The 24,130-nt window shown below is 42.6% G+C and overlaps 2 protein-coding genes across 8 annotated transcripts; both read left to right on the forward strand.

Moving 5' to 3' along the window:
• Positions 1-763: 763 nt before the first annotated feature.
• On the forward strand, positions 764-8,999 carry tfcp2 (transcription factor CP2). 2 transcript variants are annotated; one of them, XM_037104037.1, is made up of 17 exons: positions 764-1,115; positions 1,451-1,653; positions 2,717-2,868; positions 3,540-3,616; positions 3,714-3,819; positions 4,063-4,169; positions 4,436-4,588; positions 4,683-4,793; positions 5,388-5,476; positions 5,614-5,665; positions 6,620-6,652; positions 6,812-6,905; positions 7,505-7,595; positions 7,718-7,824; positions 8,119-8,261; positions 8,352-8,403; positions 8,542-8,999. In XM_037104037.1, exons 2-17 carry the CDS (start codon positions 1,532-1,534, stop codon positions 8,577-8,579), a joined length of 1,527 nt encoding a protein of 508 aa, XP_036959932.1. In that variant the 5' UTR covers positions 764-1,115; positions 1,451-1,531; the 3' UTR covers positions 8,580-8,999. The 2 variants fall into 2 exon arrangements, with proteins under 2 accessions (XP_036959932.1, XP_036959934.1); XM_037104039.1 differs by lacking the exon at positions 6,620-6,652.
• A 2,483-nt stretch (positions 9,000-11,482) lies between these two features.
• csrnp2 (cysteine-serine-rich nuclear protein 2) lies at positions 11,483-22,078 on the forward strand. 6 transcript variants are annotated; one of them, XM_037104034.1, is made up of 6 exons: positions 11,483-12,069; positions 12,206-12,357; positions 15,805-15,977; positions 16,080-16,342; positions 16,451-16,747; positions 18,105-22,078. In XM_037104034.1, the coding sequence occupies exons 3-6, from the start codon at positions 15,818-15,820 to the stop codon at positions 19,071-19,073; spliced, it is 1,689 nt and encodes a 562-aa protein (XP_036959929.1). In that variant the 5' UTR covers positions 11,483-12,069; positions 12,206-12,357; positions 15,805-15,817; the 3' UTR covers positions 19,074-22,078. The 6 variants fall into 6 exon arrangements, with proteins under 6 accessions (XP_036959929.1, XP_036959928.1, XP_036959927.1 ...); XM_037104032.1 differs by lacking the exons at positions 11,483-12,069; positions 12,206-12,357 and adding exons at positions 15,052-15,290; positions 15,521-15,615; XM_037104036.1 differs by lacking the exons at positions 11,483-12,069; positions 12,206-12,357 and adding exons at positions 15,275-15,290; positions 15,532-15,615.
• Positions 22,079-24,130: the final 2,052 nt, after the last annotated feature.

Here is a 24,130-nt window from a genome sequence, read left to right on the forward strand (position 1 = left end):
TTCTGAATTTTAATGTTTCTTGAATGGCAAGAATCTTTGCTTTTACAAAATGTAGCAGTACTGGCAAAATTGCAATCATCAGCATCCTTAAGTAAATGTACTTTTTAAGCAGATGAAATGAAAAAAAAATACTACAGATTAAATATACATTTTAATATGCATTAATCACAGTTTGTGAGTTATATGGTGCATTTTATAGTCCATATCATGTTTGCCTTTTGAATAACAGTAGGCCTAAATAGCAGTGGACATACAGTAAACATAGAAAATAATTAATAATGCAAAGGTCTTGCTTTAACATGCGTTGTCTTTTTTTGTTTTGATATGGTAAGACAATACATCATATTGTTTAATATACTAAGTTATCAGTGGAGAAAAAAAGAGCTAAATTATAATTATAAGATATCAGTTTATTTTAGTTATTTGACTCTGCAAAGCACATAAGTTCAGGTCTTTATGAGACAAGGGAAAAACAAATGTTTTTTTTTTTTTTTGCCATTTTCTGTCAGATTAATCGAATAAATCTTGTCTTTATTACTAACTTCTCATGTTGTGTGTTGATATTTATTATTTTTTTAACAGCATTTGCATTTGTTATATTTGATAGTGACCACTGATCTGAGAGAATTTAAACATTAGTTTTTTTTAAAGGTAAAATATATCAGTATTTCCTCTAAAAGCAGTAAAACATCCTTATGTTGTTTCGGCCATAAGCAGAGGGGGGCGCTAATGAGCGCTATCGCTCTGTGCGTGCACGTTTAAATCCCACGAAGAAGAAGACAAACCGGATGTTACGGGTGCTCCTTTTCCTGACGAAGCTAGATAAACAAACAAAAGCAAGACATTATATTCCATAAATTTAGGGGGGGAAAAAGTAGCCAAATTAAATGTATTAAATTTATGGATATGTCTACCAGGAATAATTAATTTTCGTAAAGCGGCAATAAGCGAGGGAAAGAAGGGCTAGCATCGTACTTGCTGAGTTAGCTGGCAGGCTATGCAGCTTGTAGTGGTGGTTAGCTCGACATGTTTATTTTAGTGCTGGAGTGAAGGAGCGCGACATGATGGCATGACACTGTCGCAGTGCTGGCGCGTAGCTACACTTTCACCTTAAGGTATGCTGTGTATTTTTTTAGAGAAGTATCTTAACTTGCTGAATAACGAGTAAACACGAGAAATGGCATGGCTTTAACACAAGTTAGTTCCATCTTGGTGCACTGTTACGTAAAACGCGCCTCCTGTTAACGTTACCGACAGAAGCTCTGTATTAAAGAATGATAACCACTTTGAGACCCCTGAAGCAGTTTGCTAATTTGATCCTTTTTGTCTTGTTTTTTTGTTGTTGTTGTTGTTGTTGGTTTGACTCTCCATCTAAACATCTTCTGTGCGGTTTAAAAGTTTCAGCCACATTCGTCGGTCATTAACTTATTTCACTCTCTCTCTCTTAAAGATTGGAAGGTTGTGGGAAACACGTAAAAAAACTAAAAGTTTTAACCGGAACTGCACTCCGTAAGATCTCCTCGTCGTCACCATGGCGTGGGCTCTGAAGCTGCCTCTCACGGATGAAGTGATCGAGTCCGGACTGGCACAGGACTTCGATGCCAGTCTGTCGGGCATCGGTCAGGAGCTTGGTGCTGGGGCATACAGCATGAGGTACTGTGCGGGTTTTGGACTGGTTTTAGTATCCTGCTGAGGTCCAGCTAGATATGTGACACATTGATACCAAGTCATCTAATTTGTGACTTCTTACAGCCATTAATATTAATATACTAATATCTATTTCTCTTGTGTGAGGGCTTAATTATTGATGTAAACAAGGACAGTAATGGCACCCTCAAGGTGTCCTTCTATCAGTTGTCACTCTGTCAGCTGCTAAAGCTTACATTTCACCATATGTTTTTATTTTTTCTGTTTTTCTTTTGAAAATCCATCCTCAAAACTATTTGCAGCACATGTCTTTGGAGCTCTATTATGTGGAATGGATCAGAGATTCATTGCCAAACTGTGTAGTATCTTTTAAAGATGAGAAAGACTGAACTTTTCTCTCAGCTAGTCTTTTTGTCCACAGTCAAGCTGAAAAATGTACATCGATATGTGACGTCCTGCACTGATAGATTGAAGATTAATCACCACATGCAGGTGCATTGCAAAGCAGCGACTATTCAATCCAGAATTCACTATGCAGCATATCCCCTTATAGATTCGGTTCAATATATCTGCACACATTTCTGTGTTTTTTATTGTATTTGTCGAAGTCTTAAGTTACAGTAGATTGCTTGTGCTCAGCCTTTTGTGACGGAAATGATGTGAAATCCATTTGAACTTTGCTGACTCAAGTGCTCTGCTTTGCCGGAGAAAGATCCATCGCTTTTTTGCCATTTTCTGGCTGGTTAAGTGCACTGGTAAATGATACTGGTACGAGCTGCAAAGTGCTCGCTTGTTCCTGAAATTCCTCTGTTGAGTTCTGCAGTGAGATCCTGACTGGATACCTGAGTATTTAGTAGTGTTGCCCCAGTTGCCTCCATTATGATTAATGAACTGTTAAGCTTTGGGACACAGTAATCCACCATTCAGTGTAGTCTAGTAATGAATGGGAGACGTACACTCTCCATTTAACTTAACCCAGTTTAAATCATTTTTAACAATTAAATATTAGGATATATATGTTTTTAATGCAAATGTTTTTACAAAAAGCGTTTTTCTCTTGTCTCTCCAGCGATGTGCTTGCACTCCCCATCTTCAAGCAGGAGGAGTCGAATTTGCCTCCCGACAGTGAGAACAAGATCCTTCCATTTCAGTATGTTCTGTGTGCAGCTACCTCGCCTGCTGTTAAACTGCATGATGAAACACTCACCTACCTCAACCAAGGTCAGCATCAGAATTCACAACCACAGTGTGGTTTTCAGCATTCTGTAAATTTATTGATGTCTGAGAATACTAAATAAAACGCCACTGAAAGGAGTTGTAGTTGCCTTTTTGAACGAGCAATTCCAGATATTTTACTGTTTGGGTGACTTCAAATCTTCACAGACACATTTTTAATGGTAATTTAAAGTCTGGGCCAGGGGGGAAATTAATGTGGAAAATATTGCCGTATGGTCTGTGGGAGTGTGTGTTTACCTGGTGCCAATAGAGCGATACACTCTTTCCTGATAGGTTTGAAAGACATATCTTTTAATTTCTGTTACACAGATATTTTGGTGTACCATCATTATCTACCACTATATGTGGTATTGCAGACTTGGGTTTGTATTCATCCCAGTGTGACCAGGGTCAACATGCTGTATCATGATTATGTCTCGAGGGTCCAGGGATGATGTATATAGAAGAACATGTCCAAATTGTCACCCAAACAAAAGAGAGGGAGATGATTTACTCTGTGATTCCTTTCATGAAAATAAATGTCAGTGGTGTAGACATTATGTATTAATTATGTTATTGTCATGTTTATGACTCTGGAAGTTCAGCTGTGAATGTTTGGTGTTTTGTGACATTCTTATAGGAACTGAGATCTCAATTTTATTGATTTTCCATTGCAGGCCAGTCCTATGAAATTAGAATGCTTGACAATCGGAAAATTGGGGAGCTTCCGGAAATCACTGGTAAAATGGTGAAGGTGAGACTCTGACGTGCTGCACTTACAGTTATTATGTACATGTTAGCTTACATAGCATTAACATTGGCTTTGAACCGTTTGTGAAACTGCATTTCAGAGCATCATCCGTGTGGTGTTTCATGACCGACGACTTCAGTACACAGAGCACCAGCAGCTGGAAGGCTGGCGCTGGAACAGGCCCGGGGATCGCATCCTTGACCTGGGTGAGCTCTGACTTTGATGAATCCAGAAGGTTCTTGTTCTGAGGGTGTTGTTTTGGATTTGTGTGTGTGAGAAGAATGTTGCTGTGCAGCCTTTTTTTTATATGTATTAACCATCCAGCAGTTTTTGGATAAAGTGAGTTAAGGATCTATGAGTACAAGGTTTAGAAGACAGTGGTGATATTATGGAGAAGTTGTGTTAAGAACTCTTTTGATAACAGCTTGTTTCACATTGATCCGTTGCAGATATCCCCATGTCCGTCGGCATAATCGACCCCAGGGCTAACCCTACTCAGCTTAACACTGTGGAGTTCCTTTGGGACCCATCAAAAAGAACCTCAGTTTTTATCCAGGTAGCATGACGGACACACCTGTTGTCCTAAATTACTTTCATTCATTAAAACCAACGACAGTGATGAGGCAGTGTTGAGCATCACGAGCTGAGCTTGTTAACATTTAGCGCACTCATCTATTCTGTTTGGCAGAAATGGCAGACAGTAATAACTAATACAACCGTGTTTCCAATATTTGATTTATTGATCTCACTGACCTCAGCTTTATATTATGTCATCTTTCCCGTATATTGTAGTTTCATGCTCCTTTTTTTAAACTGTTTTAGGTACACTGCATCAGCACAGAATTCACCATGCGCAAGCATGGAGGAGAGAAGGGTGTGCCTTTCCGCATCCAGATCGACACATTTAAAGCAAATGAGAGTGAAGAGTACACAGAGCACCTCCACTCTGCCTCCTGTCAGGTCAAAGTCTTCAAGGTGAGGGGGATGAGAGGAAACATCGATGTACGGCAATGAAAACATTTGCTATCAGAGACAACCGCCTGATTGACCTCCGTCTGACCCGTTTCAGCCTAAAGGTGCGGACAGGAAGCAGAAGACAGACAGGGAGAAGATGGAGAAGAGGGCGCCGCAGGAGAAGGAGAAGTACCAGCCCTCGTATGAAACCACAATCCTGACAGAGGTTAGCTTGTTACTGACCTGCTACAGAGAGAATGCTCTTCGCATAATCAAACACCTGATGTTTTGTTTTGTCTCACCAACAATCCAAAATCAAAGACATTCACTTCACAGTGATAGAAATAAGCAGCAAATCAACACATCTGTGAATCTGTAACCAGATGATATTTGGCTATTTTGATTATTGATTAATTGGGTCATTTGTTTGATGAGGAAAAAGTTGTAATTCTCTGATTCAGCTTGTGTATTTTCTGTCTTCTTTGCTCCTTGATGACAGTTAACAGAATGTCTTTGGGTTGTGGACAAAACTAGATGTTAGAGGACGTCATCTTTGGCTTTTGGGAAACAGATTGACATTTTTCGACATTTTCTAAACATTTCATTGACCAAACAACTAATCGATTCATGGAGATTTCCCCTCCTTGGAAATTATATTCTGGATGACTCACAATTAGAGTAATGCACTGACAGAAACAAACACAAACAGTTTAGATAAATTAAATGCAAAGGAATGCTTCAGTTCGTATCGGTTGAGAGCAGAGATACATTTATCGGGTTATTTCAAAGCCACAGTAACAAAAGTGTCGTTCTCCTGCAGTGCTGTCCCTGGCCTGAGGTCACATACGTCAGCAACTCCCCTTCTCCTGGCTTCAACAGCACACACAACAGCTTCCCCGTTGCAGAGGGGTATGAGTGCTTCATGTTTTTTTGTTTTTTTTTTTGCCAGCAATTCAAATTTAACTTACCATAAAATCCACGTAGTTGCACTGTGTTTCTTCCTAATCGTGTATTTCTGATACGGTCAATTTTTCATCCTTTGATAGAAATGGATCACCGAACCACCAGCCGCCTGAGCCGGTCGTTCAGGTATCGGATGTAAGTACAAGTACATGTTCACACTCTGGATTTACTGCCTGGCTTCCTCCTCACTACCTCACTGAAGCATTGTGTATTAATATTCACAAATGCTAAGCTGACATCTGGGTGTTAAACCGCTGCCTCGATCCTCTGAGGCAGTAAACAAAAATAAGCTTAATCTGCCTCAAGGTGTGCATGACAGAATTTAACAATGAGAAGTCAGAAATACAAGGTCAGCTCACATCACAGACATGACATCAGAACTCCTCTCACCGGGAACCAGACAATGATTCAATGCCTCTATTGTTTAACCTTGAAAGGGGACCTGTCAGAATATTTCATGCTGTGCATGCTACATATTTGGATAGATGTCTGCTGAGACGTCATGCTTTAGTTACTGACACCGACAGACTAATCTGTTAACAAGTTGATCCTGAGTCTTACATCCTGTTACTTTCTCTGCTTAAAGTGACCACGAGGAACTTTAAAGTGTTTTATGAAAGAGTCTCGTGTTTCCTCTGATGATTAGAAATGACCTGTAACGGCAAACGAGACCATCAACGAATAGACTGCTATTTTATAAAGTTGTTAATGCCTCGACTCGGGTCCAGTCACATTTAAATACATGACCACACTGCAATCCATCGTATGATCTCTGTCACTCGCCTCCAGGACAAAGTTCCTCGCAGTCACTTTAAAACAGACTTTCTGTAATTTTTTGTTTATGTCTGATATATTGGTGACTGAAGGCAGCCTCGATCTAATCTCTCAATTTTTTGTGTGTGTCTTTACATGTTTCTTGTCAATTTTTGAAGTACGAATCTATTATTTCTTTGCACATTTGGGATTTACATATCAAATCCAAAGCATTGACGTTTTGTCGAGGTATTTATGTTTTAACATTGAAATGCTATTCTCCCTGAACTGACGTTGGTTTCTGCACGATGATGATGCTACAAATAATCTCCTTAGACTGCCCAGTGTGCCGCTCGTCTTTGGGACTTGGTCAGTACACGCACACTGTACACGTGTTTGGCTGATTTCAGACAAAATTTGGCAATGCGGTACCTCTAACTCTGAGATACTCTTTGTTGTATGTTCTGATTACATATTTAATTCTGGGTCCTGTCTTGTTTCTTTTTTTTTTTCCCCCTTTCTTCTCAGAATTTGTTACCCACAGCAACACCGCAAGATGCACAACAGTGGCTTTTAATAAACCGCTTCTCGCCGTACTGTCGCCTCTTCACCAACTTCTCAGGTAAAATTTCTCTGAAATATATTCCGTGCTGTGTCTCTGATCATTTGTAATGTTTTTTGGCGAGTGGAGAGCCAGAAATGTGGCGTGGAAACGAGCCCCTCTCGGGCATTTACCTCATTATGTAAATGTGATGGCAATTTCACATGAGGGTCTCGTGTCTGAATAAGCACCTGAGTCACAACAGCTCTAACGTCCCTGTATCACTGTCAGAAACTGTTCATTTAATAGTCATTTTTACAATCACTCCAAAACGCGTGGATGAATACATGAATATCCAGCAAAACATTCTCTCATTACCACGTCAGTACTTCATGAGATGGATGAAGCCAGCCGTGTCCTAAGTGTGAAAAGGGGGCTGCAGACAAGACATCATGTTGTATTTAGAGGGTGACAATGTGAGAAAACAAGATGGAAAAAATGCTGTTAAGAGACTTTAACCCTGCACGACACAAAGCATCTGCTGAAGTGTCCTTTAGCCAGACACGAGCCCCAAGGTTCGGTCTGTAGCTGACCTCTCTGGTGATGGGATAAAGTTCATGTTTACATGTAGAGGGAAGTAGTTTTATAACCACTGTTTTTTTTTTGTTTCTGTGTACCAGGGGCAGACCTGTTGAAGCTGACCAGGGAGGATGTGATTCAGATCTGTGGACCCGCTGATGGAATACGGCTCTTTAATGCACTGAAAGGACGGTGGGTGGTCTTCAGTTAAATCCCGTCTGACAGTATGTATTTTGCCTGTTTTATTGTCTAAACAAGGGCTTCATCAATTTATGGACATTGTATAATATTCTCTCTCTGGGTGCCGTGCGCAGGATCGTTCGCCCGAGGCTGACCATCTACGTTTGCCAGGAGTCTCAGCAGACGCGGGAGCAGCAAGTGAAACATGAAAACGGAGATGCTGCCGCCAACACTTTCTTTGGTCGGTGAACGTTTGAGGTTCACGTGTGTTTGTTGTAGCAAAATGTGAAGAAGAAACTCTGAATTCATGACAGGATTTTATATCACTATCAGGTAGTTTTCTTTTACTTGAAATTGTAGCTGCTGCTGTTCATGCCTGCTATAATATTCTTGAATTCATGTCAAACACGTTGCTGGCGTAGCTTTTCAAGGTTCTCTGTCTGCAGGATCATGAATTATAGATCTTATTTTATAGAAACGGAAGACAAAACTGTGTGTTTCTCTACATTTTGTAACCCGTTTTATTCCCTGCCAGTGTATCACGCCATTTACCTTGAGGAGCTCACGGCTGCTGAGCTGACGGAGAAGATCGCTCAGCTCTTCAACATCTCACCCAGACAGATCAATCAGATCTTCAAACAGGGTCCCACTGGCATCCACGTGCTGGTCAGTGATGAGGTGAGGTCAAGGTTTTTTTCTTTCTTCTCGCTGCACCTTCAAAACCACACAGATTCCAGCCCGCGTCAACGTTTACTCTCCTTTTCACAGATGATTCAGAACTTCCAGGATGAAGTCTGTTTTGTATTGGACACAATGAAAGGTATCCGAGCGCGGCGCTAATAAATGATGATGATGATTTATCCGTTTCTATATTTAACACGGAGCCTTGATGAACTCAATCATCGCAGGTTTATTTATAACACCCTCTCCCCCGCTACGTTTGCCTTTTTCTTTCCAGATGACACAAACGACGGTTACCACATCATCCTGAAGTGAAAACCGAGCTGGAGAAAAAAAAAAAAAAAGCGTTGCTGTCTTCTTTTTCCGGTCAGCCCCTCTAGAGTGTCATACTCCTCGTTCTTCCTGGAATATATGGAGATGCCTCCCCTCCCAAGAAACTTCTTGAGGCTGCTCGGAGGATTATGTGACTGAAGCAACTCGCCCTCTCCTCACTTTACCTTACTGTCTTACTTTTAGAGGGAGCCACAGATGAATTAACAGCCTCCTTCTCGCCTCCTTCAGTTGTCTCCACTTTTAAATCGTTGCATTTTCCCTCTCGTCGCTTACGTCTCATGAAAGAAGTGAGTGGCGCTGCAGCTGCTTTCACTGTTTTCGTTAGCTGAGCATCTGCTGTGCCAAAGCTTTGCTTGTCAGCTCTTCAAAAAACCAGCAACCAAAAAAAAGAAGAAAAAAAAAGATAAATTCAAGCGGGAGAGAGTCCGTTGGTCTTGACTCTCTAACTCGGCAGCGCAGCTTGATTTTTTTTCTCGTCTTGCCTTACGGGATCCAGTCAAGCAGTCTGCAAGAAACATGGTTTCGCTAACACAATCGCAGTCACATCAAAGAACCACAGGAGGCAAACGGGACATTAAGAGAAACTGCTGGAATCCAGCTGTTCTCCTTCAACATCTGCGATTCCTTTAGGAGCTAACAAGCCATCAGTCTTTCACTGGATCGAACTGTTTCTTTTAACTTTTCCAGGCTCCCAGTTGGTCCTTGAATATCATGTAGAGCGTAAACTGGTACTCGTGGTTGTTACTTACGGATCTTGAATGATGATGAAACACTGTCAGTGTTAGTGATTACAGTGGCAACACCAGCAAATTGTCTCTGCCATCTTCTTCCTGGTTTTTTTTTTTTTTTTTTAGCATTTCATCATGTTTGTTTTTAGCCATTTCCCAACTTTATTTGTACATAGATGACATTGTTTCAAAGGGTTTTCAAAAGGAATTGTGCGTTACTTTGGCAGTTTTTCTGGGTTTTTCTTTTTTAAAAATAATCTTTTTAACATACTTGACTCTCTTCATCAATGTTTTTGGATGTCACCACTTCCAGATACTAATATACATGTAATGGGCTTTTTGGTCACAACAGAGCTGCATGTGAAAGAGGTTTGATTAGTTTATGTTCGGTCTGTTGTACTGCTTACATGGAATTGATAGCTTGACCTTTTTTTTTTTTTTTTTTAGATGTCCATCTTTGCCCCCCCCACGTCATCAGCATTATTAAAATACTGACCCATGAAAGTTGTCGCCATCTGTTGTGTGTCTTCTTACAAAACGTTGCTGTTGTTAAGATGCAGAAAGGTGTTTTAAAGAGAAGCCCTGCGAGGCAAACGAGGTAAAACATAATCAGGATGAGAATAATCTTTTCCTGTAGTACTCAGATCCCAGCTTACTTTAATTGACTGACTTCTTGCACAAAGTGTCTTAGTTTAAGACATAACTAATAATTTGTGATCTTGCAAATTCAAACTAACAACAAGGAACTTTTATCTGATTATGAAACGGTCTCGTTTGAATACTGATCCCTTTTTTGCATAGGCAAATGGGACTTTCAGGGAGAGGACTGGCTGCATCTGTGGAATAGTTGTTCTCAATGCCGCTGGGTCGTATATGCTGACTTTACAAGGTTGGATTAGACTTAAAGTAAAATGTTTTTTGTTACGTCGGAGTGCTGAGGATGAGCTGAGGAGCCTCACAGCCTGAAGGGAAGAAGCTGCTCTGCGGTCTGGTGGTACGGTACTTTGTAGTTACTTTAGTAGCTTTAAAGAGTATTTTTACCCAAAAAACAAGAGAATTCGATGAATATTTTAGTGTGTATACCTCTGTGCTTCATGGGAATTTCAAATGTCCACTTGCAGGCTATGAATCAACAATTCACATGAAAGTTATGATGCTGTTTCACACAAATATTTCACACAGGATACAATAATGACGTAAAGACATTTTATATCCAATATGAGTAAATAATATTTGAGTTTGGTGACTTTTTACCTGAAACTACATGTTTTTAATGTGAATAAACAGGATGTTTTAGTTTCAAGCTTATTTTGTTGATTATTGGGACGATATCGTGACCTGCAATAAATTTGGCCGGTTTAATCGTGACATAACATTTTCATATCGTCCCGTTCCTATTAAGAAACAAGATTTTCCGAGGGATCGACTGATTATTGGAGCCATTACCGATATCGGTAAATTAAAGGTGCACTATGTAGTTTTGAAGAAGACATTTTAAGAGAGGAGAAAAATCTTCATTCTGTGATTTTCGTGACAAAACATAAACAAACTGTTCACAATCGGAACAAAATGTGAGGAGATTTCAGTATATTTTACTGCCATATTAAGAGTTACAAGTTTATTTTCTTGATTATCGGGTTAATATCGTGAATTGTGATTATGCTGTCCGGCTTAATCCCGACATAACATCTTCATATCGTCCTATTCCCACTTACAGTCATTGCAAAAATGAAAGAAAACGTGTATTAATCATCGCAGTGGATGTTTCATCACTTCTTATTAAACCAGTGGCTTTTTTTTTTTTTTTTGTACCTTTTGCTGGACAGATGTGCAGGCTTATGACAGACTTGCACAGTCATTTTGTTGCCATGGAAACTGCAGCTTTAACAAGACACATTAATAATAATAATAATAATAATAATAATGATAATAAAAAAATATAAGATGCAGGTTTGTGTTGATATTAAAACATCTGCGCGTTAATTCTGTCAAATTGTTCCCGTGTGCTTCGCTTCTGCTCAATGTGAACAAAGAAGCCCCCCCCCCAAAAAAAACAGCACATTTGAGAAAAATCACTTCATTTCCCAGCATGCCCCGGCGCAAAGCATGCCTGTGATGTCACAATAAGTATATATACGGCTACAGGGAAGAATTTCTTCCTCCATTGTTACATTGTAACAACCGGGGCCGGGGCGAACCGGGGGGAAGGAAAAGGCGTTCTCTCTCTCTCTCTCTCTCTCTCTCTCTCGGTCCATTTACAACATTCTGACACCGAACCACCACCAAACAAAAAAACCCGACCCGCGTCAAAGCGAGAAGACAAGCGAGGCTGAAAGAAAAGCAGCCGAACCGAACCCGCCCCGCCGAGAAAGACAGAAAGGGATAAAACCAGCACAGATGTCAGCGGATTTCTCTCCATCGCAAGCAGTTGATGAAGGCTTCCTGCAGGAAGATAAGACATTTTAGAGGCTGCTGCTTTTTCTTTCTTTCTTTCTTTCTTTTTTTTTAAAATTCTACATTATTCATGTGTTGTTGGGGGGGGAGAGAGAAACCAAGTGAACACAATGACGTCCCTGTTTCTGCTGTCTGCCCTTTAAATAGATAAGAGACAAGACAGGACAGACAGAGACAGAGACAGAGACAGAGAGGCATGCAACGTTTCCAGGAACAAAAAACAAAACAAAACCCTGCAGGTCCAACACTCAGATCTGTGCAGAACAATGAGCATGGAGCCCTGAAGTGAAGTGAGCCTCAGATTTCACTACTACACACTAAAAAAAAAAATAAAAAAAAAAAATTGACAGTCACGCAAAGCTTTCTCAAGCCAGATCACTTCGGGTTGCCGTAGTGCGAGTGCAAAGTGTGTTTTTTCTTCTTCAGGGTTTTGGCACCAAAAAAGGAAAAAATAAGAGAGAGAGAAAGAAAGAAAGAAAGAAAAAAAAGGAGAAGGTCGATCAGAGATTTGATGTGCAGCTCACGCTGGAGACAGACCTGCGAGCTGGTTGGAATAAGGGTCCCTGTTTCTGCCTCAGGTAAGAGGGTTTAGTTTCATTACCGGGCGGCTTGCCATTGTGTGTGTGTGTGTGAGTGAGTGTGTGTGTGAAAAATGGGTAGAGCTAGAGGAAGAGAGAGAGAGAGAGAGAGAGAGAGGTCGAGTCTTTGCCTGTCAGACTGATAAAATCCAGCCTCCACACACACACACACACACACACACACACACACACACAGTCTGATCAGCTGCTGCATGCACACACAGTTAAAACAAATACATCCTTGCACACACACACACACACACACACACACACACACACTGCATGTAACCTGCAGGTAAGTCTGTAACCTGGACTGTATCCTGACTGGGCTTAAAGCGGGACAGCGGGCTCGTTTTCATACTAACCAAGATTTCAGCCTCTGCTCTTGTGTTTTGCCCCATTTACACACCGGAGTCCCTCCAGGTGGAGCGAACCACACCTGCAGCTTCATCACGGGACGTTTAAAGGGGCCGTATGTAAGACTGAAGCGCCGCTAACTGTAGCTGCCGTTAGCTCGTTAGCTCAGTCAGCCGTGCAGCCAGGGAGGGGTTCAGTGTTTACAGTGTCGAGCCCACCGCCCCCCCCTCAGGCTCTGAAGACACCAAACCGTGTAATTACACCGTCACGTGATGCGCTGCGGCCCAAAAAGACCTGTTTCCTCACAAGCTCACATGGTGAAAAGGAGCAGCTGGATAAAATTATAGCCATTACAATTCAGAAAGTCAAGACGAGCAGCACAATTAAATGATCTTATCCCCGTTTAAGTTAGCGGGGCGCTAAATGCGGAAGCTAGCACGCTCTGTTAGCTGTAAAACACAGAAGATCGTAGCAGTGAAGTCGAGCTCCGCCTCCAACACTGTGACAAGATGCACAGGTCAGGGCTAGCTGGTTAGCATGCTAACTTTAGTGGATATCTCTGCAAGACGAACGTTGACGTTGATATTTTTAAGTTTACGCCTGAATTTTTTTACATATTGTCCCTTTCAGACGTGTGCTTGTTCCTCACAGCCTGTTCACATGTGCTCAGTTAGGTTAAAACATCACTGCATAAAGAGCAAATCCACATTAGATTGTGAGTTTGTGGGTTTGATTTCAGCGATTATAATATTTTATAAAACTACACGCTGCACCGTCGGCTCTGATGTAGTCCCGTCTGAAACACTTATCTGATTGGTTACACGTCATGAACAATCTGCAAAGAGTCTGCAAAATTATCAAATAAATCACCATAAACTAAATAAATACATAAATTAATCAGTGTGTAGTTTCAGAGAATAAGTTCAAACTCAGCAATATTAATGAGGTAATTACACAAACTCAGAAATATTTATTTTTTCCATAACTGAGTAAACAAGTTGTTCTCAGAGAAAAAAACAAGATCAAGAACAGTGATTGAAGCTAGAAGGGTGGCGGGGTCCGCCACATTTAAACAAATTAAGACAGTATGAAGTTGTGTTGTTCTTCAAGGTCAGTGTGTTTATTAAGTTTATTTATTAACATGATGAGTTTAGTTTGTTTGGGCATTTAAAAATCAGTCAGTGAGGATTTTTCTCTGCTGATTAAAATTTCCCAAAACTACATAATGCACCTTTAATTACTTCAAAACTGAGTGAACCGACGTTAATTACAGTCCGTTGCTCGCTAATCAAGATTTTGAGGCTAAGGATCTGATATCTACTGCAGCTGGTTTGGTTTTGAATATAGTTTGAAACCAATAATTTCCTTGATGATTAAACAGTTGATGGATTAATTGTCGGCTAGTTTTCTGATTCCAGCTTCTTCAATGTGAATATTTTCAACATCCTCCTTGATTTCTGATAATCGGTATCGGCACTGACAAAAAAAATTACATGTGTCGATCGCTGATTTTTGCACAAACAAACTTCTGCAGCATCATTTCGCACATTGAAGTCCTGGATTAGTTTCCCAGCCTGCAGCTGTAGTTCACATCTAAGATACTACATCTCATTTAAGGAGTCCGTGCGCAGCAGTAAAATTTGGAGTTGTTTCATTATTCACAATCCACACAGCAGCTCCAGCATTTGTCTTCATATGACATCATCGTTACATCACCTCTCTGTAGCTTCAGGACCGACGAAATGTTTCATATTAGAGCTTTTTAAAGCCGTGAGAAACTGAAATAATGGCTCATTTAGCGCCGTCACATGTAGGAACGCTGGTTGCACGAGGCCTGGTTAAACATTTGACTCGCACAGTTGTAGAGTTGCAAACTATTGATCACCTCTGAGAATACCTTATTCACGGGGAATACCAATACATTAAGCCTGAGGTACAGATATTGTCTTCATGCAGTCAGTATTCATTGATTTGGATCGTGTTTTGGAGGATATGAAACTTTACGAGATGCAGTCTGACCGTAAATCCATAGAGAGCATAACGCTGTACGTTCAGTTCGCTCTCCTTCACCTTGTTCGACCTTCTCCTGTTGGGGGTTTCGTTTTTGATCAGCTCCAGCGTTCAGATGCACTCGGTATTGATCCCCCGCTGCTCTGCTTGTGTCAGAACTGGTAGAAAAGTGGAGCGAAGGAGCCACAGAGATCCCTCGCTTTCAAGGCTGCACGCATAAACTGTGCTTGCCTAGTTGCCATGGTGACGTTTTCTGGACTTGATGATTTCAAAGTAGGATTTCATGCGAGATGAGGGAGGGAGGGAGGGAGGGAGGGAGTGATGGAGCTGGAATACAAATGAAAGGAGACAGGTACAAACAGCTGATGTCACTGTTTGGTTCCTGTGCTCGACCTCGCACAGGAACCGTTTGATACGGAGCGATCCCGCTCGGTTACAAGCGGGAGCGTTTTTGTCTTCTTCAATTAACGAACACACCAGTGATCGTCCACCCTGCTGCTCGTCAATTAAAGGGATCAGTTAACCCAGAAAAATGAGTGTTTGATTCCACACGGATGGAAAGTCGGGTGAGCATTCTGCTAAACAGCTGAAGTAAAGTTTAAAATGTAAACAAACAAACAGGAAATGGCTCCGTGACGTTATTTACACCCGTTTTCAAGCTGAAATCTGTGTAATTGAGCTTGATTGCCTATCAGAGTTTTCAAATTACTTCTGGACCTCAGAGCTTCGGGAGACGTGGACGAGTTTTATGGAGCCATTTTGTGTATTTTCACTTTTAAAATCAAGTCCCCGTCAGTTGTTTTTCAGGAGGACGCTGCAACACTGCTCTGCTGTGAAGCTCCAGAAATGTTTTTTGGGACTACGAAACCTGAAATTCCATTCAGTTTTCAGGTGAACTGTTCCTTCAGTTAGGACTAAAGAGGTTTATAGCACCAAGAATCCATTAATTGATAAATCTAACAGTTTCCTGAGATGATTAACGGGATTTTGATGATACTCCACTCTTGCACATCTCTTTGTTCACATTTTCTGGTGTCGTCTGCGTTCGTGGCCTCACGCGTTGCTGCTCTGTGCCCCCAGACTCCCAGTTTCCATGGAGGCAGGTTCGTCCCTCAGCCTCAAACGACGATATGAAGAGGTGGACAACAGCTCTCCATTCTCTACACCGAAGGACTCAGACGATGACATCTCCAGCAGTGACAGCGCGGACAGCTGTGACAGCCTCAACCCCCCTTCTAGCACTGCATTTACCCGTGAGCGCCGACGGGAGACGCATGTTACAACCACTCAGAGTTTATTACAAGTCTTTGTGTCTCAACATCCCAAACGTTTCCACCTTTGTCCCTTCTCTTCAGCCACCTCCATCCTCAGACACCACAAGCCGTCACCGGGGGGCAAGCGGGTACGGTTCGATGTGGTGACGGTGTATTACTTCCCCCGGCGGCAGGGATTCACCAGCGTGCCCAGCCAGGGGGGCAGCTCCCTGGGCATGGCCCGCCATCACTCCTCCATCAGGCACTACACGCTGGGAGAGTTCGCCAGAGAGCAGGAGACGAGCCACCGGCACACGTTACGCCAGCACCTGCGCCAAGAGAAGCTCAACGCCCGCAAGATGAAGGTCAGATCAGTAGTTTGGTATCCGATGATTTAGCGATTAGTTCGCCGACTATTTTAATAATCGATTCATCAGTTTCAGTCTCAGTTCTCCACTAATTGTCGTCCACAGCTGACGAGGAACGGCACGGTGGAGTGCGCCCAGGCCGACCTGCTGACTCTGGAGGACGTATCGGACGAGGACCTCGACGTGGACGGGGTGGAGGTGGACGACTGCTTCTTCCTCCAGCCGCTGCCCACGAAGCGGCGCCGGGCCCTGCTGCGAGCCTCCGGCATCGCCCGCATCGACGCGCGCGAGAAGGCCGAGCTCAGAACCATCCGGCTCTCGCGGGAGGAGTGCGGCTGCGACTGCCGCCTGTACTGCGACCCTCGCCACTGTGGCTGCAGCCAGGCCGGCATCAAGTGCCAGGTGAGAGGTGCTGGCTCGCCTGTGTGCAGGAAGAAGGTCGCTGAGACTCGAATGACTCTGTTCATCAAAACGAGTGCCCTCTTTATCAAACTGAGTCATTTCACTAATATACTCAGTAATATGTGCCGTTCATTCTCCCACAGGTTTTTAAAAAAAATCTTTTTTACGTGTCACAGTTGGAGGAACAAACTGTAAATCATAAAAATGAATGATGAACTCCATTTAGCTGCTTCAGCATCGTGCATGCAGCCTCACTGTCACACTGTAACGATCTTACTGGATCACTTTAATAGAAAAGAGCACTAATTAACGTTATCAGTACGGCCTGCGGTTCTCCTGCTGTGACAAGTCAAGACACCTGCTGTGAAAAAGGTTGCTTTATTTCGTTTAACACACAAATATTGAATGTTCTGTGGAATGATTTGATTTTATTGTCAAACAAAGTTTCAGTCGGTATCCAGGCCTGCAGCGTGTGACAGCTTCCATTGTTCCACTGAGACGCGACTCATTGTTTGAAAAATGAAAGCGAACAAAACACTGAGGTTGAAATGAAATGTTTGTTTTATTGATCGATGCTGTAAAATCAGCAGAATGATGAAGCAGCGCGGGAATCAGTCATTATACCGTCATTTATTTCCCCCGTCTCTCTCTCTCTCTCTCATCTATTTACTGAAATCAAACATGATGATCAAAAATTAATAATGTTAAAATCCTTTTTCCTTTCCAATAAACAAAAGCAAAGATATTTATGATTTGCTCGCTCAGAAAGAAAGGTATCATATAATCTGTATTATTTAGAGCTGCGATAGGTCCTTTAAACATTTAGTGATGAGCTGTTAAACAGCTATTAGCAAATGTTTTGACAGTGGATTTATAGTTGAAGACATTTTTCAAGTAAAAATATCAAAAATTTGATGTTTCAGATGTTCAGACTTCTCATAAACGTGAGAGATTTTTTTGTCTTTTCTTTTTTCTTGTACCATTTTCAATGTTTTATAGACCTGGACTGTGGAAATAATCGTTCATGTAGCTTCATTATTGGTAATGTTTGTAGTGTTTAGCTTCATAAATCATCTTTATCTTTCCTGGTTCTATTTTCTCTCGTTAGGAGGAAATACAACTCTCATCTCCAGCCGACTTGTTACGCCGTAACCAGGCACTGTCTTGGTTGCCGTGATTTTTCATCTTATCTCGGCATGTGTGTCATCTGTCTTTGTGCTTTTCCACAACAAACTCTTACGTAACTCATAATGTAACACTTATGTAAATAGATCAGGATATTCTGATCGTTTACTCGACTTGTTTCCCGTTCAGGTAAAATAAAACTGGCGCTGAGATCCTCTTTGTTCCTCCGCAGGTGGACAGAATGTCGTTCCCGTGCGGCTGCTCTCGGGACGGCTGCGGCAACGTGGCGGGTCGCATCGAGTTCAACCCTCTACGTGTCCGAACGCACTACCTGCACACCATCATGAAGCTGGACCTGGAGAAGAGGAGGATGCTGATACAAGGGAACGGGGACCAGTTTTCTGAATCCGACCCGCTGTCCTCGCCCTCGTCCACCTGCCCCACCTCTCCGGACGTGTCCTCGGTGGCTGGCCTGGACTCTGAGCTGGAGGAGAGCGAGGTGCAGACGGTGGTGGTGCAGGATCTCCTGGCAGAGCAGGACATTCTGGAGCGAGAGAACGAGACGGCTGTTCTGCACCTGCAGAGCGCGGAGGAGCAGGAGAGGAGGGAGAGGGAGGAGGCCGAGGGGGAGGCGGTGCAGCAGGAGCTGGGCGCCGGAGGTCTCACGGAGCAGCCTCTCTGCCTCATGCCCGGCGGCTTGGGAGGGGAGCAGGCGGAGGTGCCGGGCGTGGAGCAGGTCCTCCTGCAGGGGCCGTTCCCCACGGGGGCCACGGTGCTCTGCATCACTGACAACCAGGAGGAGAGCCCCTCTGACCTCCTCAAAGACTCCACTTCTCTGCTCTACTATCAGCTCAGTCCCATAGAGCCTGGAGCCTTTGAGACCCTGCCGCGGGCGGAGGAGGCAGAGCAGGAGGAGGTGAGAGATTCAGGAGGGGGCGAGTGTTTGGAGAGGAAACAAGAAGGAGGAGACGAGTCGAAGGTTGATAAGCCTGAAGAGATCACCTGCAGGCAGAGCTCGGGCAAGCCTTCGTCCAGTGTGATTCTGCGCTCAGAGGATCGTGTGGGTGTCGAGGAGGAGGAGGAAGAGGAGGAGGAGGAAGAGGAGGAGGAGGAGGAGAGGCCCTCGAGTCTCCCCGAGGATCAGTGCCACCGGGGGTCCTGCCTGGAGGGAGAAGTCGATCCACTGCCTCCTGAAGTTTAGTTCTAGCTTCTCTGCAGATGTTTTGCACAATAGCTTCATCTAAGATGGAAAAAAAAAAAAAAATTACATGTTTCACATTATTATTACCGCTATCATCAAGAATGATTACAGGTTGCAATCTCTTGTAGTGGCTGTCGTTGAATAATGTGGAGAACGAGCTTGAGTAGTATGATACATGAAGAAGAAGAAGGGCTGGGGGTGCTGAGAGCACATACAGATCACTCCCCGGAAGTAATGTGGATGCAGTTACAGGGCAACGTTGTACGTAATTCTGCTGGGGGTGATGAACGCGGCCTTAATGGAAAACATAACAACACTTGTGTGTGTAGGCGTCATTTGTCGATGAGAAAGTGCAGCAAGTAGTGCTTTGTTAATTTCCAGCGCAGCAAACAGAAAAAAACACAATGTGTGAATGCTGACATAAGCCTTTTGTTTGGTGATGTATTAAGCTATCAACACTAAACACAAATTGTTTTGCAGTGCGCGAGATGCCGGCGTATTTAGATGCTCGTCGGCTCACTTTCCACGACGGCACACGCGTGTGTGTGTGCTGTAAGCCAAATGCCAAATGAAAGGCCTCCGATCGTACCCTCCGCCGAAGATAGACCTAATAATCCTGGAAATACTTGTTTTTGTGTACTGTATATGCGTTTGCGGAGTGCACCGCAGAGCCGAGGTCGCTGCTTACTTGATCTGTATGCACATTGTGAGCCGAGCGCAGCGAGTGTTGCGGCTCTGCTGTGATGAAGGTAAACCAACACTGAGCAGCAGATCAGCAGATCAGCTCTGGCCTTAGTTGTTGCTCCTGCTCATCTTGGGCTGCTCGTGCAGATGCAGTCGATTTGTCAACAAACAAACGAAAAACTCCTAGTTTACCTGTAGTTACAATGCCTATGATATTACTTATTATTTCTCTGAGTAATGTGTCTGTTTGTGGTTTAGATGCTGTTGGTTTGAAGTCCTCGCAGTCCTTGTTTTTTTTTTTTCTTCTTATGAATGAAAGAAGTGTTATTTCTTCACACGGCTGCAGTGAAACGCCATGTGGTCGGTCGTGTCCTGTCACGATGAAATGCCAGATCTTCACAATCCTCCTCCTCTTTTTTAAAAAAGGTGCTATATGTAAGAATTGTTCACCTGCGTCCACCCCTCATGTGAGAAACAAGGAAATGCTCAATAGCTCTTTTCTGTCATCGTCCGCCGGCACCATCTGACAGTCATGGACTACTGAATCCTGTTCCATCCTAACGTTGTGATTTAAAAGGCGTCCCCTCAAAGGACATGTGGGGGAGAAAAAGATTTTTTTACAGTTTACAGCAGCTCAGTGCGCTCATGTTTACAGCAGCTCTAGATGTCACAACATACTCAAGAATGGAGGTTTAATTTCTGAAATATCTCTTGGAATCCCTCGCACTCTACCAGACTGATCGGCAGCGTATATCTCATCGTACGGTAACTCAGAGAGGACACACTCCAAAAACTCAAAAAATACAAAACCGCTGTCACCATCGTCATCGCAGCTTCATTAACTACATGTTAGCATTAACTATATGTTAGCATTAGCAGCAGCTCTACACAAGCGTCTGTAGATCTACATGATGCTACATGGTTAGCATGCTAGCTCCTGTAGCCACCTGTGCAACACGAGATCTTTGACAGAGCGGCAACACTGTTATTTTGTAGGTTTAAATTAAAAGAATCTTACATATAGCCCCTTTAACGAGTCAAACCATGATGGGAGGGGAGGTGATTGTGGATCGGTGACAGTGACACTCAAAGAGTCAAAGCGAGAGATTTGTTCTACGAAACGATGTGATGTTACTAATTTATGAAGCAGATTGACAACGACATGGATTTTGTATATTTTATGTTCAATCTGTACAGTGTGTGTGTGTGTGTGTGTGTGTGTGCCTATTTTACATCTGTGTGTGTGTGTGTGTGTGTGAGAGAGAGTCGTGCATGCACATGTGTATGTGCTGTATTATTATGAAATAATAATGGGGGGGAGGGAGTATATTAGTGAGGATACATATTTTATTCCTGAAATTAAAAAAAAAAAAAAAAAAAAAGGTGCTGATGTTATAGATTTACAATTCACCGATCTTTCTCCCCGCCATCATGAGGAGTCTGATTTCGAGGAGAAGTTTCTCGATGACTGATGTACGACGTGTCAGAGAGCCTCTCGTAGGAACGCAATAGCTACTGCACTGCAAATCATCGATGTGGCGATTTTCTTTTTGTTTTTGTTTTTGGGATGAGGTGTTTTTTGTCATCGAGTATGTATGTACAAAAAAAAAAAAAAGCTAATCGTATAACATTTCTGGTCTTTAAATGTCTTTTTCTAAACTACGTCTGATTAATGCCGATCTGCGTAAGTGTGCCGACGCTTCTTACACAAAGTCAGTCCTCCGTGTTGCCGCCGAAAAGGACTTTGCGGCCGTTGCTCTCGGTAACACAGGACGTGCTGCTGTGTATGAGACGTCTGATGTATTTCTTTGCCTTTTTTCTTCTTTTTTTTTTTCCTTTAATCGTCTTAATATAAATCTACTTAAAGAGTTGCGCCAAAAGCAGTGGTTTCAAACCTTTAATTAAAAAAAACAAACGATGCTCTCATCCATCAGACGTTAACAAAGCAGTCTCATGTCGTTATTGTGAGGCTGGAGAATCGTTGTGGCCCTTTTGTGTTTGCGTGACTTGCCTTGACATAGTGCCATCTTTGAAGTGATGATGATTACAAGCTGCCTATTGTTGCGCTTTTGTCCTCGGCTTTCTACTAATAGACTTCGGTTTGGGACCACTGCATCATATCCACTCCACTACACTACGTGATTGTGTGTTTCTCCGTGTGAAAGGAGAGTGTGTGATTGTTGGAAAAGACTGACACGTTTAGACTTCTTCATCTAAAAAGCTGTGAGAGCGACTCTCATGCTAACTGTTGCCTAAAGTGGACAAAAAACATTTTTTTTATACAAAAATAAAGAACAATAAAACATTCATTTTAAAAAGTAGAGCGTTTTCTGTGTGTTGTGTTGATATTAGTAAGTAATAAATCTTTATTTTGCATGATTGGAGAGGTTGTGCTGCTATTGATGACCTTTTGCCATAAAGTCATCCACATATTTAATACAATACATTATATTTAATGTGCTAAACGCTGAATTTAATAAGTGGATATTGGAGCACTACAGTTTCAGTGTGATGTCTTGCTCACCTTGGACTGTTTTATGTTTGGATGTCCGTGCATCCTCCTTTTTTTTACGACCTTTTGCCATGACCTTGATTTAGCTAGGCATGGACACAGTGACTCTCAGTGCTTCACAAGATCTATCCTGATCTATTTAAAATAATTATAATTTCACTGTTCTCAGTTCAATAACACTGCAAGCTTTAAATCTTGCATGTTTTCTGTGATACGATTTTGAGGAGAGATCAGCTCCAAAGCAAATATTTTTTCATATTTCAGTGTTTCTAGTTTAAAAATATAATTTAATTATTATTTCTGAGCTTTATCTATTTTATTATTTCATTAATTAACTGCAGACTGATGTTATTGACCTAAAGCTGTGGGGATTATGTGAATCCTGAGTGAAACGTGAAGCCTTTGTCCTCATTCTGACACTGGAGGTCATGACAAAGACTGTCTGCAGGCTGCAGTACAATCTCAGACCACTAGATGGCAGCATAAACTCAATACATTCCTCCTGAGCACAACATGCTCACTGCACACAGATAAATGTGTCACAGTTATCACATATTCACTGCAGCTGTTACTGAAATCACGTCACAGGATTATAGATATCAACACAGACAGTTAAAGGTTCGATTCCCCCAGAACAACCATCAAGTCACATCCCTCGCTTTTCTGCCGGGTACAGCAACTGATTGTGGAAGCCAAAATATTTGCTCGCTTTTCTCCTCAATGGCAGGAAGTCGCTCGCTGGGGGAAAGTGACACAGTGTCTCCCCTTTATTCCCCGCCGGACCGAGCCAGAAGCGGCTTCTCGTGAGCGGTCGGTTGCCAGTGTTACCCACACGGCTCCGAGGTCTCTGCTGTGGGATGCAGGATGCAGGCTCACTGCGCTGACGTTCACTTTCCTTCCTCTGGCTTTTGCAAATCAAGTGCTGATAATGACCCTGGTACAAAAAAAAAAAACAAGTCACATCAGTGATTGTGAGAGTTCCTTCAAAAGGTTGCTAATATCTTATAGAGGTCTGGTTTGTATAATTCAGGGGGAACTCGTGGACAAACCAAACACTTTCTCAGCACCTTGCGTAGCCAGGCGAGGGATATTTAGTTGGTTGCAATGTGCAACCTCAAAGCTAGATGTCGCCACTAAATCCTACACACTGGACCTTAAGAGAGGCCATACATATTGTTTTATTAAAGGGCAGATTTTACACATGAAGTTCCAAACATCATTAAGTTTCTTTCACAAATGTTGAGGTTTTAAAGGGATATTCCGGGGGAAAATTTAATCCATGGTCTAACACACCGTGACACTGAGTAAGACCCCTCCTCGAGAGATCAAGTTTGCAGACCGCTAGCTTACATAGTTTTAGCATGACCACACAGCTCACCACTCTCCTGCAGCAGCTAGCTCGCTGTGGGGAAGCCCTGATGAGTCGATTACCGAGTGCAGTAGAGTTCCGCAGCTCAAGGATGAAAATGTGTGATTATTACTCCATGGAAATGCAATCAAAGTTCATATGTGTCTTGCCTTCCAGTTTATAACAGTTATTATCGAGAGGTGATAGGGAAAAGAACAGAATTGATCATTTCTAACTGCACTCAGTAATCGACTCGTCAGGGCTTCCGCACAACGAACTAGCTGCTGCAGGAGAGTGGTGAGCTGTGATCTCTTTAAAATAGAAATCCAGCAAAGCTAGCAGATGTTTGATGCCTCGAACTATGTGCTGGGACCCTTTTTGTACTGTTGCTGAAGTTTGGTGCTGTTCTGAGCATTATTTGTGGCTTTTGATGGCGGTTTCTTGGTTGGAGGCGTCGACTGCAGTGTGTTGTTACCATGCGGTCATTTCTGAGGTTGCTAAAACTACATAAGC

Source organism: Acanthopagrus latus, chromosome 7 (genome assembly GCF_904848185.1).
Source record: "Acanthopagrus latus isolate v.2019 chromosome 7, fAcaLat1.1, whole genome shotgun sequence".
NCBI lineage: Eukaryota > Metazoa > Chordata > Actinopteri > Spariformes > Sparidae > Acanthopagrus > Acanthopagrus latus.

Coding starts and splice junctions, on each gene's coding strand:
- tfcp2 (XM_037104037.1), top strand. CDS start 1,532: ATGGCGTGGGCTCTGAAGCTGCCTCTCACGGATGAAGTGATCGAGTCC. Junction 4,170..4,435: donor GAACCTCAGTTTTTATCCAG/GTAGCATGACGG, acceptor AAACTGTTTTAG/GTACACTGCATCAGCACAGA. Junction 5,477..5,613: donor AGCTTCCCCGTTGCAGAGGG/GTATGAGTGCTT, acceptor ATCCTTTGATAG/AAATGGATCACCGAACCACC.
- csrnp2 (XM_037104031.1), top strand. CDS start 15,473: ATGGAGCCATTTTGTGTATTTTCACTTTTAAAATCAAGTCCCCGTCAG. Junction 15,616..15,804: donor AAATTCCATTCAGTTTTCAG/GTGAACTGTTCC, acceptor CTGTGCCCCCAG/ACTCCCAGTTTCCATGGAGG. Junction 15,978..16,079: donor TTCTAGCACTGCATTTACCC/GTGAGCGCCGAC, acceptor CCTTCTCTTCAG/CCACCTCCATCCTCAGACAC.